A 15,836-nucleotide genomic window follows, 5' to 3' on the forward strand; every position below is an offset into this window, starting at 1 on the left:
TAGAGGGAGAGAGAGGGCGAGAGAGAGAGGTGTAGTGGTTGAGCTGTTGGTTTTCAGACACATGTGGAAACAATCAGACTCCAAGTGCTTCCTGATAGCATCATCAGAACCTACAGCCAGAGCCCTGCGACATGGAGCCAGTGTGTGTGTGTGAGAGAGTGTGTGTGTGTGTGTTGTAGTGTGTGTGTGTGTATGTTGTAGTGTGTGTAAGAAACAAAGAAAAGGAGCATGCTCTGTGCTGCAGCAGAAGGAAAACACTCTTAATCATGCGTTCAGAAAGTTCACTGAGGTCTGCACACACACACACACACACACACACACACACACACACAGTGCTATTTCCAGCCTGTTATTCTGCTGGATCCGTCCTCTCTGAGCTCGGCCTGTTTGGCTGCTGGTGTGTTTTTCAGCTTGTGCTGTGGAGCGGAGACGGGGAGGGGAGGGGGAGGGTAGAGGAGGGTCACAAAGTAATCTTACTGTGTGTGTGTATATATATATTGTATTATACTTATTCTGTTTCTGTATTTTGTTCCAACTGCCTGGCAAGACTTTATAACAATTAATTCATAATTAATAATAGCCACTGCATCATTCATAGTAGTTACTGAATAATGAAGATTATATACTGAATAATGTTTAGTAGAGAAGCTCAGAGTAGAAAAGGAGAAGAGAACAGAACAGCAGAGGAGCTGTTTTGACAGCCTGGAGGTTCAGGGTGTGGATGGGTATTCCAGCTGTGAGTGTGTGATTGTGTGTGTGCCCCAGCTGTGAGGACGTGGTGTCAGAGAATGCGGAGAATGCAGCTTTAGAGGGCAGTGGCAAAGGAAAAGGTTAGCTGTGGGTTTAAGGGCAGAGAACACACACACACACACACACACACACACACACATACATTTGTTCATCATACATATACCGTGGCAATACATATTAATTGATAATGTCTCATCTGTATTATGTATAAATACTTGTATGTACTAAAGTGATGGTGGAGTAAGTCATGCACATTTTGCTACCAGTTATTAATGTAAAAGCCAGCGATTAGCATCATTCACATCACATCATGCTAATGGATGACCACTAGCTCCTATTCATTTTAGCAACATTAGCATGTATTGTTGATTTGAGCCTGTTCCTTTATTAATGTGTGATATATAAATAAGTAGTCCACTGATGAATATTATCGATGTCTGCTATGTGTTATACATACAAAACTATATAATAATTAGTTATGTACGCATAATATAAATAGATATGATGGCCTTGTAAATCAACCACAGGTTGAACGTCTGAAACGTCCAATCTTAGATTAGGGTGAGGCAGTCCCTAAACAGGAAGCCCCCCAATACAAAAATGTGCCACATTGATTCACCCTATAATAAGCTACTATATATGTCCAAATGTTTGTGGACACCCCTTCTAATAAATGCATTTAGCTACTGTACCTGATATTACTGACCGTGCAGAATCTGTTCAAGGGAAGCCATCTCTAATACTCTGTGTTATTGCTGTGCAGGTGTGTGATTGGGTAATGGTTCTAATTTGTTGACTTTGTGTGTTTAGTTCCAGACGGCCCACCGGTGAATGTGACTGCAGTGCTGAACGGGACAGAGGTGCTGATCAGCTGGACTGAACCTCCTGGCAAGATCAATGGAGAGCTGCAGGGCTATATGATAGAATACAGTACACCTAATATGGAACAGGTACAGTACATTCACACACACGCAAAGATGAGTAATAGGCCTCTGCGGTTTGTGTCTGAATTTCATTTCCTGATCTCACTCACGTCAGTTTATTCATCATTGCTCACCTCGATGACTGAGAATTCTGGTAAATTCTGGAAGAAATGGGTAGGGAATGTTAATGAAGTTCTAAGACATTCAGCTACCTGTTTGCTCACCTGGAGCTCTGAACTTCTGATCATTTCTGACGTTCATAGTCAAGTCAAACTATGCCCTAACCCACACCAGCAGCTCTGTGCATCATTAATGAAGACCTGGATAAGGTTTGAGTGGGTGAGAAAAGTGTTAGCAGCATTCAACTTGTATCTGAAATGATGTAATTCTGTATCAAACAATGATGGAACAAACAGATACGCCTGCAGTCTGACCAGACTAATCAGATTACAGTGTGGACAGGATTTGCCCTTCAGTTAAATCTCTTACTCACGCTGCTGTTTTCTGACTTTCCTCTCGCAGGTTGTTCTGGATGTGGGATTAGACAATGAGCTGCCCATCAATTTGTCCACCCCCCTATCAAACATCTCCTTCAGGATGTGTGCTTACACAGGAGCTGGACATGGACCATGGACTCCCGTCCAAACTCTCTCTCTAGTCCCTTCAGGTACAGGGTGACATTTTTTATTTTTTGTGTATTTTAGCTCCGCCCCCAGGGCAGTCGGGCTGCATACATGAAGCATCATGCTGTCTTTGTTGTTGGATGCACTTCTGAGATATGGAGTTTAATTAAATTCTATAATATTTTATGACAATACTTAACTTATACAGCCTGTGTCCCACTGATGAGCCTGCTTATGATGAGATGGCAGGGGACTGGGAGGGGCGGAGGGGGTCGTGTGCTGTAGAGGGACTGTGGAGGAATTTTAGGCTGGAGTTGTGTGGCTTCTGCCTTGGTAGGAGTCCAGTCCCCCTCTGATATGTGGAGCCAGGAATGATAGATGACAGGGTAAAGGGAGGTGACAGCGCAGTGGAGGGATGCACAGACTTGTCGTAGACTCATCAACAAAATAGAGATTGTATTTTTAGGATGTTAAATTAGGGAGGAGGGGTTTCAGGTAGGTTCCTTTCTGACAAAATTCAGTTATTTCATCTCAGCTCCTCCAGGGGGATGCAGTGTGACATTGATATCGTAGCTGTCATTTAAAAACCTTCCAAAATGGCAAATTTACATGCAAAGAAAAAAAAGAGCTTTCAACGAAAGTCAGTATAAAAAGTTTATTTTGGAGCATTTCTATTGGTCCATTCATCATGAAATTCTGAATCAGTATAAAGAACAACTGCCGGATTCACATTTACATGAGCAAAATAATAATAATAATAATAACAAAAATAATAATAATAATATCAACAACAGAAATAATAATCTTTTTTGTCCTTCTTCTTTTCAGAAACAGCACGGTCACTACATGTTGGTGAGTTACACACTCTCTCACACAATCACACACACACACACACACACACACACACTAAAACAGACTGATGGAGATGGTCTCGTGTTTTCTCAGTCCGTGGCATTTCCTTCTCTTTTTTATTTTCTTCTCCTTTCTTGCTGGTTTTCAGCTCAGGCGATGCTTCCCCCTCCGCATCTCTGAAAAGAGGAAGAGAGAGAAAAGAAAGAGACGAAGGGAACAAAGAGGAAAAGTGAAGGGGAGGGGGTGAAGGGTGGAGGTCAAGTCATAAATATTTATTACCTGAAACATCTCTGTTAGCTGAGTCCACCCCCCAGGACCAAACAGACAGCTCAGATACAATGAGAGAGCGAGAGAGCAAGAGAGAGAGAGAGAGAGAGAGAGAGATTGTGAAAGAGTTGAGGACAGTGCTGGGCTGCTGGCAGAAGACAGGGAGGGATTTGGAGAGAATTCCAGACTTTGTGGAGGAACGAGCAAGACAGACAGGAAAAGAGGGAGAGAGAGTGAGTTAAACACATTAAGTAGAGGGGACACGCCCTGTGTTCAACAAGGACCTGTGCACTGAGGTCATTTATGAGCTAATTACCGACCACAAGACAAGTAACACATGTAAACACTCTCGCTTTAAGCCAAACTCCTACGCCTCTAAAACTACGAATCAAATCAGCTCTAGTTTGATTGTGGTTGAATTTTGATTCTTTCCCAAATGATTCAGTTCAGCCTGAAAGCTCAGATTTTACCACAGTTCTGTTTGATTTGATTACATTAGAATCCGATTCATCACAAAATCTCAAATTTAATCTCAGTTCTTTTTAGTTTTAATTAACTCTCGGTTATGATTCAGTTACTTTGATTAATGATTCCGACAATCAATCAATTAATTATGAGACCTCAAATTTCACCCAAGTTCTAATCATTTTAATCACTATTCAGTTATGATTCGGATGATGTTCTTTGACAACTAACTTAATCATCACGATTCTTAAGAAAGAATCAGATTTCCGCCTCTGTCTGATTCAGATCAGTTTGGATCAGTTTGTTTGCATTTCGATTGGAAATGATCCAGCTTATCGTCAGATCTCATGCTTCACTGCAGTTTGATTCTACTTTTTTATGATTCAATTCTGATTCTTTAGGAAATGATTCGGCTCATCATGGAATGCCAGGTTTTACTGCACTGTTAGACCCCCACTATTCTGGGTCATTGCCCTAGTTGCCTCTGTGACCAGCAGTAACCTACACTTCCCTTAAACACACAAACACACACTTTCCCTCTTTCAGGCCGACAGCACGCCCTGTCACATGCATTAGCTGTTTTTAGTAGCAATCCAGTCTTCTCCTCCTTAATCTGGCCTCTCTCTCTCTCGCTCTCTCTCTCTCTCTCTCTCTCTCTCTCTCTCTCTCTCTCTCAGCTCATACCTCTCTGCCACAGTTCTCCTGGCACTGGTGGTACGTGGTCATGGCCATAGCTGTAGCCATCGCCCTGGCAGTGCTGATGGTGGTGTACGCGGCCAAACTGCGGAGGAAGGAGACACGCTTCGGGTGGGTAGTGATGAGGCCGACGCCTTATTGCTCTGTTTTATTGCTGCTGGAGACATTTTAAACCAATGTATACACTTCACAGAGTTTAAACATTACTGTTTCTAATATTGCGACTGTTGTTTTCGCTGCTGTTATTATTACTGACAGTATTTCAGAATAACCAGTATATTATAATTGACCATCTATATAAAACTTAACTAGAACTAAACCCCACACATTCGATCAGCCAAGACATGTTTAGTGCCTGAAGTTGGCTTTGTATGTTTGCTTTGGTGCTACGAAGCTAAAATAGCTAATAGTGGCTTATAAGCACTTTATTAGCATGCCTAATTTGAAATGAATGTTTACGGCAGATCTGAGCAGGTATACACACTGTGCTGAGCCTGAACGGCAAGAAAATCTGAATAAGACATTTAAGTGCAATCACAAGCCTTTAATAAGTGCAGGATTAGTGCGGAGTTAAGAACTCTTGAAAGACAAGGGTCTTCAGGTGGAGTTTGAGGACAGCGAGCGAATCCCAGCAGAAATCCGTTCCACCAGCTCAGCTCCAGGACAGAGAACAGTCTATATGCTTGTCTTCTTCATGTCTTAGAGGATGGTGGATCAAGTTGAGCTCTGTTTGCAGTGAGGCCTTTGAGCCAATGATGGAGAGCGGAGAGCTGGTGGTGAGGTATCGAGCTCGTCGCACCTACAGCCGTCGCACCACTGAAGCTACATGTGAGTTTTGACTTGCCCTTAATGCTAAAATGAAAACCTAACTAACAGCCTCTACTCTTTATTTACACTTACCTTACACTTACACTTGATTTTGGAACATTGCTTTGGTGATTTGATTGCATTCAGCTACAAGAACATGTTCAGTTCACCAACGATGGACCTAGCTCCGCCGCTACGTTGCTCCACAGCCCATCTCTGGGGCGGGTTTGATACCCCTGTAGTTGATGGTTGGCATCTGGCATGTGCTCCTTCTCCACAGCGTTTGGTTTTGTTTCTCTGTGGAACATAGCTGTGCCGCTTAATCTAGCTGATGTGTCTGAATACTTTTTGGATCTGTAAATGGTGCTGTTCTAATCTGATCTCAGATCAGCTTTAACCTGCTGATGTAGTGTATTTAGTCTGTTTCAGCCTGTGTAACGTACTCTCCATGAACACAAGAGGGGTGATTAAAATCTCACAGCCTGCCCAAACACAGTCTTACACTACGGCTGGGCATGAAAGATAGGGCCCTGTACACCAGCCCAGACTTAAATGCCCCAAGCCACTCCTACCAATTCCAGGCCTGTCAGTGTCAGCTTGACTCTCTGAACCTTACTCCCAGGGTGTGCTGTTCCTTCTTAATGGGGGTGTTATTGCTGCGTTTCTTTACTACATCCACATGAATCAACACAGCAGCAAATTTTCACATACAAACCATTGAGAAAATTATATAATAATAATAATAATAATAATAAATAGTGAGGTCTGTTTGGAGGAGTAAAGGTGAGGCATTCTACCCTAAGAACACTGTACCGGCTGTTAAACATGGTGGTGGCAGCATCATGATCTTGATGTTGTTCGTTATGCTATTTTAAACACAGATCAGCCATAACATTAAAACTACGCCAGGTGAAGTGCATAACACTGGTCTTGTTACAAGTGCACCTATCAAGGGGTGCTAGAGGTCTTCTGGAGTCTGTTACTTGATTGATCAGAGCTGTGTTTGCAGCATAGGGACAACCTACACTACATTATGTAGGTGGATTTAATGTTACGGCTGGTCGGTGCGATGCAAACTGGCACTGGAGTAGTTCTTAAGGTGAGAAAAACAGCCAGAAACCACCGCTGGTTCTGCAGAGTTTAAGAAGTTCAACTCTTTGCATTTCAGAGGAGTCTGAGGAGGAACAGGAAGTTATTTAATGCTCAGTAATTTACATAATTTGTTTATTAAATGGTATATACCCGAACAGGACAGGCATATTAAAACATTTTCTACACGTATCTGCAACTGAACTGTTTTTATGTGACTGAAATCAAGGATTCCAAACTTTTGAACAGTGGAATAAGAGCCAAAGCAGTGGTGGCTCAGCGGTTAGAGCGCCGGGATATCGATAACAGGGTTGTGGGTTCGATTCCCGGGCTCGGCAAGCTGCCACTGTTGGGCCCTTGAGCAAGGCCCTTTACCCTCTCTGCTCCCCGGGCGCTGGAGTTGGCTGCCCACCGCTCTGGGTGTGTGTGTGTACTCACTGCCCCTAACACGTGTGTGTGTGTGAGTGTGTGTTCACTACCAGATGGGTTAAATGCGGAGGACACATTTCGCTGTACAGTCCACACTGTACAGTGACGAATACGTGCACCTTTATTATTATTTATTATTATGAATAGTTCTGATAATTCTATAATCTGTGATCTCAGCTGTAGCAGAAGATTTCCAGATGGTAGCGTAGACTGTGTGCTATGGCCTCACTAGATGCACCAGCGCTCATCTTTCTCACTCTGGGAGAACTGGGGAGGGGGGGGGGCACCCATTCATAGGTCAGTATCATGTTTCATCGTCTCAGTGAGTGCTCGGGTTCAGACAGTTCGCTCGTTGTGCTCCTGATGTGTCTCAGCTTGCCTGTGTGACAAAGTGACGGAGACAGAGAGCCAGAATGGTGGAAAGCAAAACACTTCAAAGGGTCGGGAACAATAGAGAGTGAGAGACGAGGCAGCAAATAAAAGATAATTGAATGAAATGATGAAGAAAATGTTAAGCCGTTAGCACAGTTAACGCATGCTCACACATGCACATACACACACATACAGTTGATATATACATATATATAATCAGAGCAACGGAAATATATATATATATATATATATATATATATATATATATATATATATATATATATATATATATATATATATATGGAATCAACACAGGGTCATACATACATACACCAGATAATAATTCATAAAAAGTGAGCTCTTTTTGGAGAAGTAAAGGTGAGGCATTCAACCCCAATAACACTGTACCAGCTGTTAAACATGGTGTTGGGAGCATCATACTCTGGGCCTGTTCCGCTGCTAGTGAAAAACTTGGACATAATTGAATGTTCTAACAGAACCGTGACACCAAACACGCATTAGAGGTGGTGAGGAACGGATAAAGCAGAATAGCCTTCCCAAAGTCCTGACCTCAACCCTGTCAGAAATATGTGGATTTAAAGGTTGGGTCTGTGCCAGAAAACCAAAAGTCAAATATCCAACCAGAATTCTGCCAGAAGGTTAAGGTGTTACTTGCTCAGAGAAATGGATCCAAACATTAGGAGTGCTGTCTGGACCAGTGTGTAAAATTTTGACCCAGTGTTGCTGTGAATTGCAAACGTACAGCTACGACTGTATGCACCTGTATGTAAACTACCTGTAGTAATAATAATATGTCCCATATACATAAACAGTGCATATACACACTCGGCCACACACACATACTTACACCCAGTGTGCGTGTGCTTACTGGTCATAGTAACATGTGACAGCATGTTTGAGGACTGAGCGCATACTTTGTGTTTGGGCCACTGGGCTGGTGTTGAGCTCACAGCTGCAGGGTAGACAAGTGATCACCACACACACACACACACACCAGATGTGCACCAATACAGCTTAATGACACATTTAGGCCCTCTAAGAAGAGAGGGGAAGATGAACGATGTGCCGCAGGCTTCATTCTCCTCAAACCGACGTGTTAGAACCTGTTAGTAAACATGCTGGTCCAAACATGAGCAGGAGAGCTGAGGGATGAGGAAGCTGCTCTAATCATTACACTAATACTCTATATATTATACATATTATTTATGGGCTGCACAGTATATTGCTTCAGAATCATCATCGCAATGCAGACCTTCTCAGTAGTCATATGGCAACTGATCTCTACCAGAGGCAGTTTACACCTGCCCAGTTTATTTTACTCTAATTATGGATACACACACACAGAGTGCATTATTAATATCATGACATGCTGAAAATTCTGTGAAAATACCTGTATTTTATACTGCAGTATATATTGCAGAGATAAAATGATATTGCAGTGTCAATATCGCCAGTATCGTGCAGCCCTAATATATAATTTATTCTTTATAAGTATTATATATAGTACTTCATATAATACTTATTATATCTAAGTCTGGCTTGCTGTTTGTTCTTTTTGATACTGGACAGCTGTTTATCTAACTAAGACTGTTTATAAGAAAATGATTTTGTGACGTTAAAGTTGCTTCTGCAAAAATACGGCAAATATTAATAAATACTCCAAACTAGACAAAAGATATGTTTAGTTGCTGTAATCAATATTTCACATATTATACTGTTATTATCTGTTATCGATTTCCAATATCATATTTATAGTCAATTTTGGTGATTGGCATTTTACAAAAAATATAAGACCTAATAGATATTTATTTTATTGAAACTATATCATTCATTTACAATCTTCTTCAGCTCTGTTCATCATTCTGAGCCTAAAGTTCAGAATGCCTGAGTCTAAAGTTTTCTTATACAGATTTTTTTTCAGTTGTTAGTACTTATACACAGTTGTGTAGCTGCACAATACTTTTTTTATAGCATTATTATGTTTTTCATACTGATTAAAAATACTGATTTTAAACTGTTTCAATCATCATTTTTGAACAGTAAATATTTTTGTAAATATGATGTTTTCTTTTAACTTCTAAACTTTTGATTTTTAAAACTGTTTGCCTTTATCAGATTTTAGCTTTTCAAAATATTGACTTTTAACCAACTGAATGGTTGAACCACAAGAAACGCTATCATCTAAAAACAGCAAGGAACAGATTTCTCAAGTTCCTCGACCACACTTCCTTTAGTGTGAAGCAGGAGGCTCGAACGCTGAATGATATCATGGGTCAGTGGCGAGTGATGGAGGCGGGAGAGGGGAAGAAATGAAATCATAGGATTTTTACATGGATCAGTTCATTGTTTTATTTTGCTTGGTTCTAAGGGCTGGGAGCTGAGAGGGGGTTCATCATAATCTGGCTGGATTCCCTGGCCGGCACCTCCCTTCCACTTCCTTCTCCTTTGGGAATGTTTAGCCAGAGCACGGTCTTTTCCACTGCCAGTTATTCATGCATCAGGATTGTAGATAAGCTTCAGAGAGTTTCTCATGCAGCAGATGTGAGATGCCTTTGTGTAAAGTTCTTGTCAGGATCGGCTCCAACTGGCTGGAGATGTTTTTGTTCCGTAATAATAAACTCATTCCAACAGGCTGCGGAAGTGAAGCTGAGCGTGTTTATGTTTGTGATGCTTTCTACCAGTAACATCAGAGCTGGGCTGCGTTCATGGTGATGCTCTGTGGGGATGCGTCACAGCTGATGCTCTTCTTTTTCTATGTCTGTCAAACCTCATTAGGATTGAGGTGGGATTCAGTGCGTTAATTCACCCAATCAAACAGCAAGCTTTGTTAATCCAGTGTAGAAGAACTGATGAAAACCCAATATATTAATTAATATTAATTAATACACAGCACAAAATCCGGCAGGGAGATCATTAATTGACTGAATGTTAATAGACTGAGATTAATGATATTGACTGCAAGTTATAATCAACAAACTATTCTCCTCTATACCTTCATTTATATAATTAGAACCTAATCAAAATGAATTCACCAATCCCAATACTTTGTTTAATCATAAATAATAAACTGAATATTTGACAAAATCAGTGCATTGATTATATAACCATGTCACTTAAAAAGTCAATATTTGTTTATTAATCATAGTTAGTTCGGTCTTTTGCACACATGGGACTGTAAATGGAGATGACATAATAAAAAAAGGCAGATTGACCCTTCATCCCCTAAAATGATCAATCGCTTTAGATCAATCAGGATGAGCAAAAACATTGTTGTCTTTAAAATAGTATATATGTCACATTATACTATATATGTTATATAATAATAATAATAATAATAATAATAATAATAATATTATAGGCAAATATAAAACTGACCTATTTTCAACGATGTGTAATTATTGAGCAGCAATTTAATACTTTCTATTTAAAATATACAGAACACCTTTCACACCGTACTGAGGCTTAGGTGTATTCACTTTAACAGAGATGAATTGAGTGATATTTGAAGGTTGTCTCTACCTTCACTGAAGTATAGGAGGTCTGTGTTGTGTCCACCACTGTCATGCCAGATCTCTTTTCTGACAGACTTAACGTGGGCTACTGGATTATGTAATCTAGTTTCACGGTCATTTTTATTCTGAATGATGCAAGTGTCTCTGTTTAATCTTCCCTGTAAGCTTAAATATTAATTGTGTTTTTCCTCTGGGCTTCAGAGAAGTACAGTTTCTCCTTTTCAGTCTTGTTTCCTCTCATTTTTCCTTCCTCTTGCTCTAAGGGGGTTTTTGTTTTAGGAAGTGCCAGACAAATAAAAGTGAACTGCACTAAATACAGTTCAGTTTCAGGCCTTAGAGGCTTTAGAAGTTCTAACTTTAGTCCTCGGTTGTTTTCCCTATAAAAACAAAAATGATTTGGACATAAATTCAGATTGTGAACTAATAATCAGTGCTGTGTTTATTTGTGTGTAGTGCGTAAAAGAGGGGATATTTTATTTTTTATAAATATAGTTATTGTTGTGAGAATGGTCTTGATATTTAATAAGGAATAACAAAAAACAAGCCAACAAAAAACCCTCAGACTTGAGCTCATCGATGCAAATGTAAACTGAATCTACATATAATACCTGATATAGCCAGCGATGTGATGTGGCACAGCAGCAGTAATAACTCCAGACATTTACGGTTTGCAGTGATACAGTGGCTCCTCATCCACGGTTCTGTTAGCACTGTTCTTAATAAATAGAAAGCTATCATGCATCAAATTAATTTGTGAAATATATACTGTGTTTTTCTCCTCAGTGAACTCTCTGGGCATCAGTGATGAGCTCAAACAGAAACTGCAAGACGTGATGGTAGACCGGCACAAACTAACCCTGGGAAAGACACTTGGAGAAGGTGAGTGAGCAACGCAAAGCAGTCCGGACAAGGAATTATCCTACAGTATAAACACCTATTCATACTATTTATTTATTTATTTATTTCCTTTTTTTAAATTCAGAAAATAATCAGGTACATAATAAAAAACCTTCTTGTTTAAACACTGTTACTGGAACACTCTGTAAAATGTTTGTAAATGTCTAATTATAAGTTATTAGAACTTTACATGTGGGTTCTGTAAGGGTTCAATCTACACCGCCGGTCACCAGCAAGGGGCCAAGGTGGGGTAATAAGAAAGCAGCTGGTAGTAGCTCTGAAAACTCAATTTCCCAGAAGCCTAATCGCTGATCACTGCTGATCAGACACAGCTGCTGGGCTCTGAGTAAAGGCTCTCCCAAACAGCGGCTCAGTGCTGCGCTTTGTAGAGGAGCAGACGGTACTCCGGTAAAGAGAAAAGGAAAAGAACAGCTCTTGTTTCTCAGCTCTGAGGCTGATGGGTAGTTTTGTGTTGAACTGTTTGTTGTTTAGTGTGTCCCTTTGTTTGAGGACACCCACTTGGTTCAGTGGGTTGCCGGTTCGAACCTGGCTTCCAGCACACTAACCAAAATACACCCAGTCATCCTTGTCCCCTGTTCACCTTCCTAACCTCCCATTTCTTAGTTGAATGATGTATTTATTTATCTCTCTGTTTAAAATTAATGAAAGAACCAGGAGCTCTGCTCTTGGGTCCACCCCCCCATCCTGTAACAGATTCTTATTAAACTAATCATACTATTCATTTTACTTAAATGTTTTTAAGCTGATTTAATACCATTAGTAATAAATAAATAAATGTAAAACAGTGAAGCACTAAAACATAAAATTATACCTTTATGATTATTACAAAAACGCAAAAGCATGCATGTAATGAAATAACTAGCAGGTCATTTTACACTGGGTGTGTGTGTCTGTCTGCAGGTGAGTTCGGCTCTGTTATGGAAGGCCTGTTGACTCAAGAGGATTCGGTGCTTAAAGTAGCTGTAAAGACCATGAAGAGTAAGTCAAAACAGGACACCAGATCATCCATGATATTCTCTCTGCATGACCCCCAGCCAAACACACTCTAATATCTGTATGATCTGTATGTAGTTGCCATCTGCACCCGCACTGAGATGGAGGACTTTCTCAGAGAGGCAGCCTGCATGAAGGAGTTTGACCACCAGAACGTCATGAGGCTGCTAGGTAAAAACACAGGGTCCTTCTCATTTTTGAGGTTCATGCTTTCATTTTGGGTCAAAAGGCCTGAACTTTATAACCTAACATATTTCAGTTCCTATTTTTTGTGACCAGCAGCTTTTGTGCTTCTACTTAAAAAAATACTTTCACTTAATAATGTGAACTTCAGCTGTCATCTAAAACGAGAGAGAGAGAGAGAGAGAGAGAGAGAGAGAGAGAGAGAGAGAGAGAGTTTCCTGTGATGCTCACTCTACCATTAAAAATAATCTTTAAATTCAGAGAAAGCAGCAGCTGCAGAAAACCTACTATGCTACTTCAAGCTGCACACATTGCTGATACAGATGTGCAAATGCACACACACAGCTTCTCTAGTCCCTGTAGAGAAGAAGTACTGCTAATAGAATAGGACTCTCTGGAGCAGATCAACATCATGACCCTATTGGCTCCATGCTGCCTAATGCCAGGCGTGAGCTAGTAGAGGGGTATAAAGCCCCCCAGCATTGAGGAGCTGTGGAGCAGTGGAGGAACTGTGTTCTCTGGAATGATGATGGTGGAGCTCCATCCAGTACTTTTGGATGAGTTGGGGAGATGAGGATGATGAGGTGGGGTGGTGATCATCATCCAACATCCTGACCTCACTAACTCTAGCTCTTGTCACTGAATGCAATCAAATCCTCACAGCAATGATCCTCCAAAATCTAGTAGAAAGTCTTCTTCTCTGGACAGTAGAGACAGTTACTCCAACAGCAGCAGAAGAAACTCTGTAATACTGTGGTGATTCTGTCACACCCCTATTTCACAGTAAAGGTAGCAGTGCTGTACTACAGTATGGGAGTAATCCATCCAGCCCTTATCAAGCCTTCCAGAGTATTTCCACTGTTCAGGTTCTGCCAGAATAGCTGTGGTTAGTTCTAAGAAAGCGTCTGTTGCGTCATGTGACGGAGACTAAGACTGGATGAGTTAGATGAGGATTAGGTGCCAAAAGCTGCTGGCAGACACTCAGGAGTTGGGCTCGTAATGCAGTGCTAAACCAGTGTTTAGTCAGAGGAGTAAACACATTGATCGTGTGTGTGGGAATTGTTGCTATTGAACTGATCCCCAGTCATATCCTCACAGGTGTGTACTGTATGTGTGTGTGTGTGGTAGGAGTGTGTTTGCAGACTGTAGAGAGTGAAGGTTATCCATCTCCTGTGGTGATTCTGCCCTACATGAAGCATGGAGACCTGCACAGCTACCTGCTCTACTCAAGACTGGGAGACAGCCCTGTAGTGAGTTCCTGTTCTCTAGTCTCTGTCATTCACTCATGGTCAGTGTAATATGAAGGCTTTACTGTGTAAGACACTGGAGTCAGTGCATCCGTGTCTTAGAGTGCATCTTAGGAAATGATATGTATATAGGATATTAATAAGGACCCCATCACATCTTTGCTGCCTAAACAGCCTCCTGAAACGTGGAGGCCACAGCTGTCCTCAAACCTTCATACAAACTTGAGGCTGAGGCAGCGGGATGCCTCTGAATCTGAAAGGGATCATAAAAAGCATCAAACATAAACTGCACACACAGACAAAGCCATCTGCAGCAGCATCTTATCTGGCCTCAGGCTTTTATACTCACTGTATAAACTGTACGAAGCTTGAACTCATACAGACTCACAATTTAAAAAGTTTTATAAATTAGTTGTTTTACCTTTTCACCTTAATTGCATTATTTATTTAAATAATTTTTAAATAAAATATTATTCATTAATATTTATATGGAAATTATGTACATATTTGAAGCACTCGAGTTCTATACATCACTTTTTTATGCACCTTTAGCTTCTTCAGATGTGCAGTCATATAGCATATTACCATGTTACTTATTAACACCCACTGCACATGCCCTGATTCCCAAGACCACGCTGTTGTTGAATATCCACGCTGATTTAAACAGCTCCATTACGTCTTACTGGATTAAACTGTCTGGATTCGGGCGCTCCAGAGTTGGGAAACACATTTGTAATCATCACAGAAGTTCCTGGAACATTTGAAATGTGTGAAAACCTCACTGGAACACACTGTACTGCTGTAGATGGTGTGTGAACATGCAATGCAGCCCACTGCTCTGCAGCTGAAATAACCAGTGCCTGCTGAGCAAACCCACAAAGTACTCTAGTGCCCTCTAATGGACACTGATTTATTTTTCTGTTGTTCTGTGTCTCTGCAGTATCTGCCGTCTCAGATGCTGGTGAAGTTTATGACTGACATCGCAAGAGGAATGGAATACCTGAGCGGCAAGAGCTTCATTCACAGAGATTTGGCTGCTCGCAACTGCATGTGAGTATATAACACACAGAGACAATCTGCTGATCTGCTCAGTAAATCACCATTAGAGTGGTTCTCCATCACTGTGTTCATCATTAGAACATCTCCAGAGTTCTCCTCATGGAGTCTAGTATTATTTAGAGTTCTCCTCCTCCTGGTTTGGTGGTAAATCAGGGCTTAATGATGGTAAATCAGGTGAGCTGCTGCTGCTGCTGCTGATGATGATGATGGAGTTGAACACATCCTCCACGCTGTGACTGGACTGGGGGGCGTCCGGGAGAACCCTGGAGGAACCGAGCTCTGTTCTTCAGACTAGCTCACCGACAAGATCTCACTACTTTCTTCAGAATGAGAAGCTCTTGTTTCTCCTTTTTACTGGATTTAGAGGAATGGGGTTGTTGTGATGTCTTCACTGAGTAGAATCTTTAACCATGTCTGTTTTATAGGCTGAACGAGAACATGAATGTGTGCGTTGCTGACTTCGGCCTGTCAAAGAAGATTTATAATGGAGATTACTACAGACAGGGCCGCATCTCAAAGATGCCCGTCAAGTGGATAGCAATCGAAAGTCTGGCAGACAGAGTTTACACCACCAAGAGTGATGTGGTAAGCCTCTGTGGTGTTCGCTTGTGTTTGTGCATTTTAGTGGGT

General features: G+C 41.1%; 1 protein-coding gene across 1 annotated transcript in view; it reads left to right on the plus strand.

Moving 5' to 3' along the window:
* The window catches only part of axl (AXL receptor tyrosine kinase), a 45,399-nt gene that overhangs the window by 24,185 nt on the left and 5,378 nt on the right, over positions 1-15,836 (plus strand). Inside the window, exons 5-15 of the mRNA XM_072668713.1 lie at positions 1,561-1,700; positions 2,196-2,340; positions 3,125-3,148; positions 4,558-4,687; positions 5,313-5,404; positions 11,590-11,685; positions 12,625-12,702; positions 12,796-12,888; positions 14,029-14,150; positions 15,088-15,197; positions 15,632-15,791. Coding sequence (XP_072524814.1) covers positions 1,561-1,700; positions 2,196-2,340; positions 3,125-3,148; positions 4,558-4,687; positions 5,313-5,404; positions 11,590-11,685; positions 12,625-12,702; positions 12,796-12,888; positions 14,029-14,150; positions 15,088-15,197; positions 15,632-15,791 — 1,190 coding nt within the window. The remainder of the gene's footprint in view (positions 1-1,560; positions 1,701-2,195; positions 2,341-3,124; positions 3,149-4,557; positions 4,688-5,312; positions 5,405-11,589; positions 11,686-12,624; positions 12,703-12,795; positions 12,889-14,028; positions 14,151-15,087; positions 15,198-15,631; positions 15,792-15,836) is intronic.

This window comes from Salminus brasiliensis, chromosome 23, assembly GCF_030463535.1.
Source record: "Salminus brasiliensis chromosome 23, fSalBra1.hap2, whole genome shotgun sequence".
NCBI classification, from domain to species: Eukaryota; Metazoa; Chordata; class Actinopteri; order Characiformes; family Bryconidae; genus Salminus; species Salminus brasiliensis.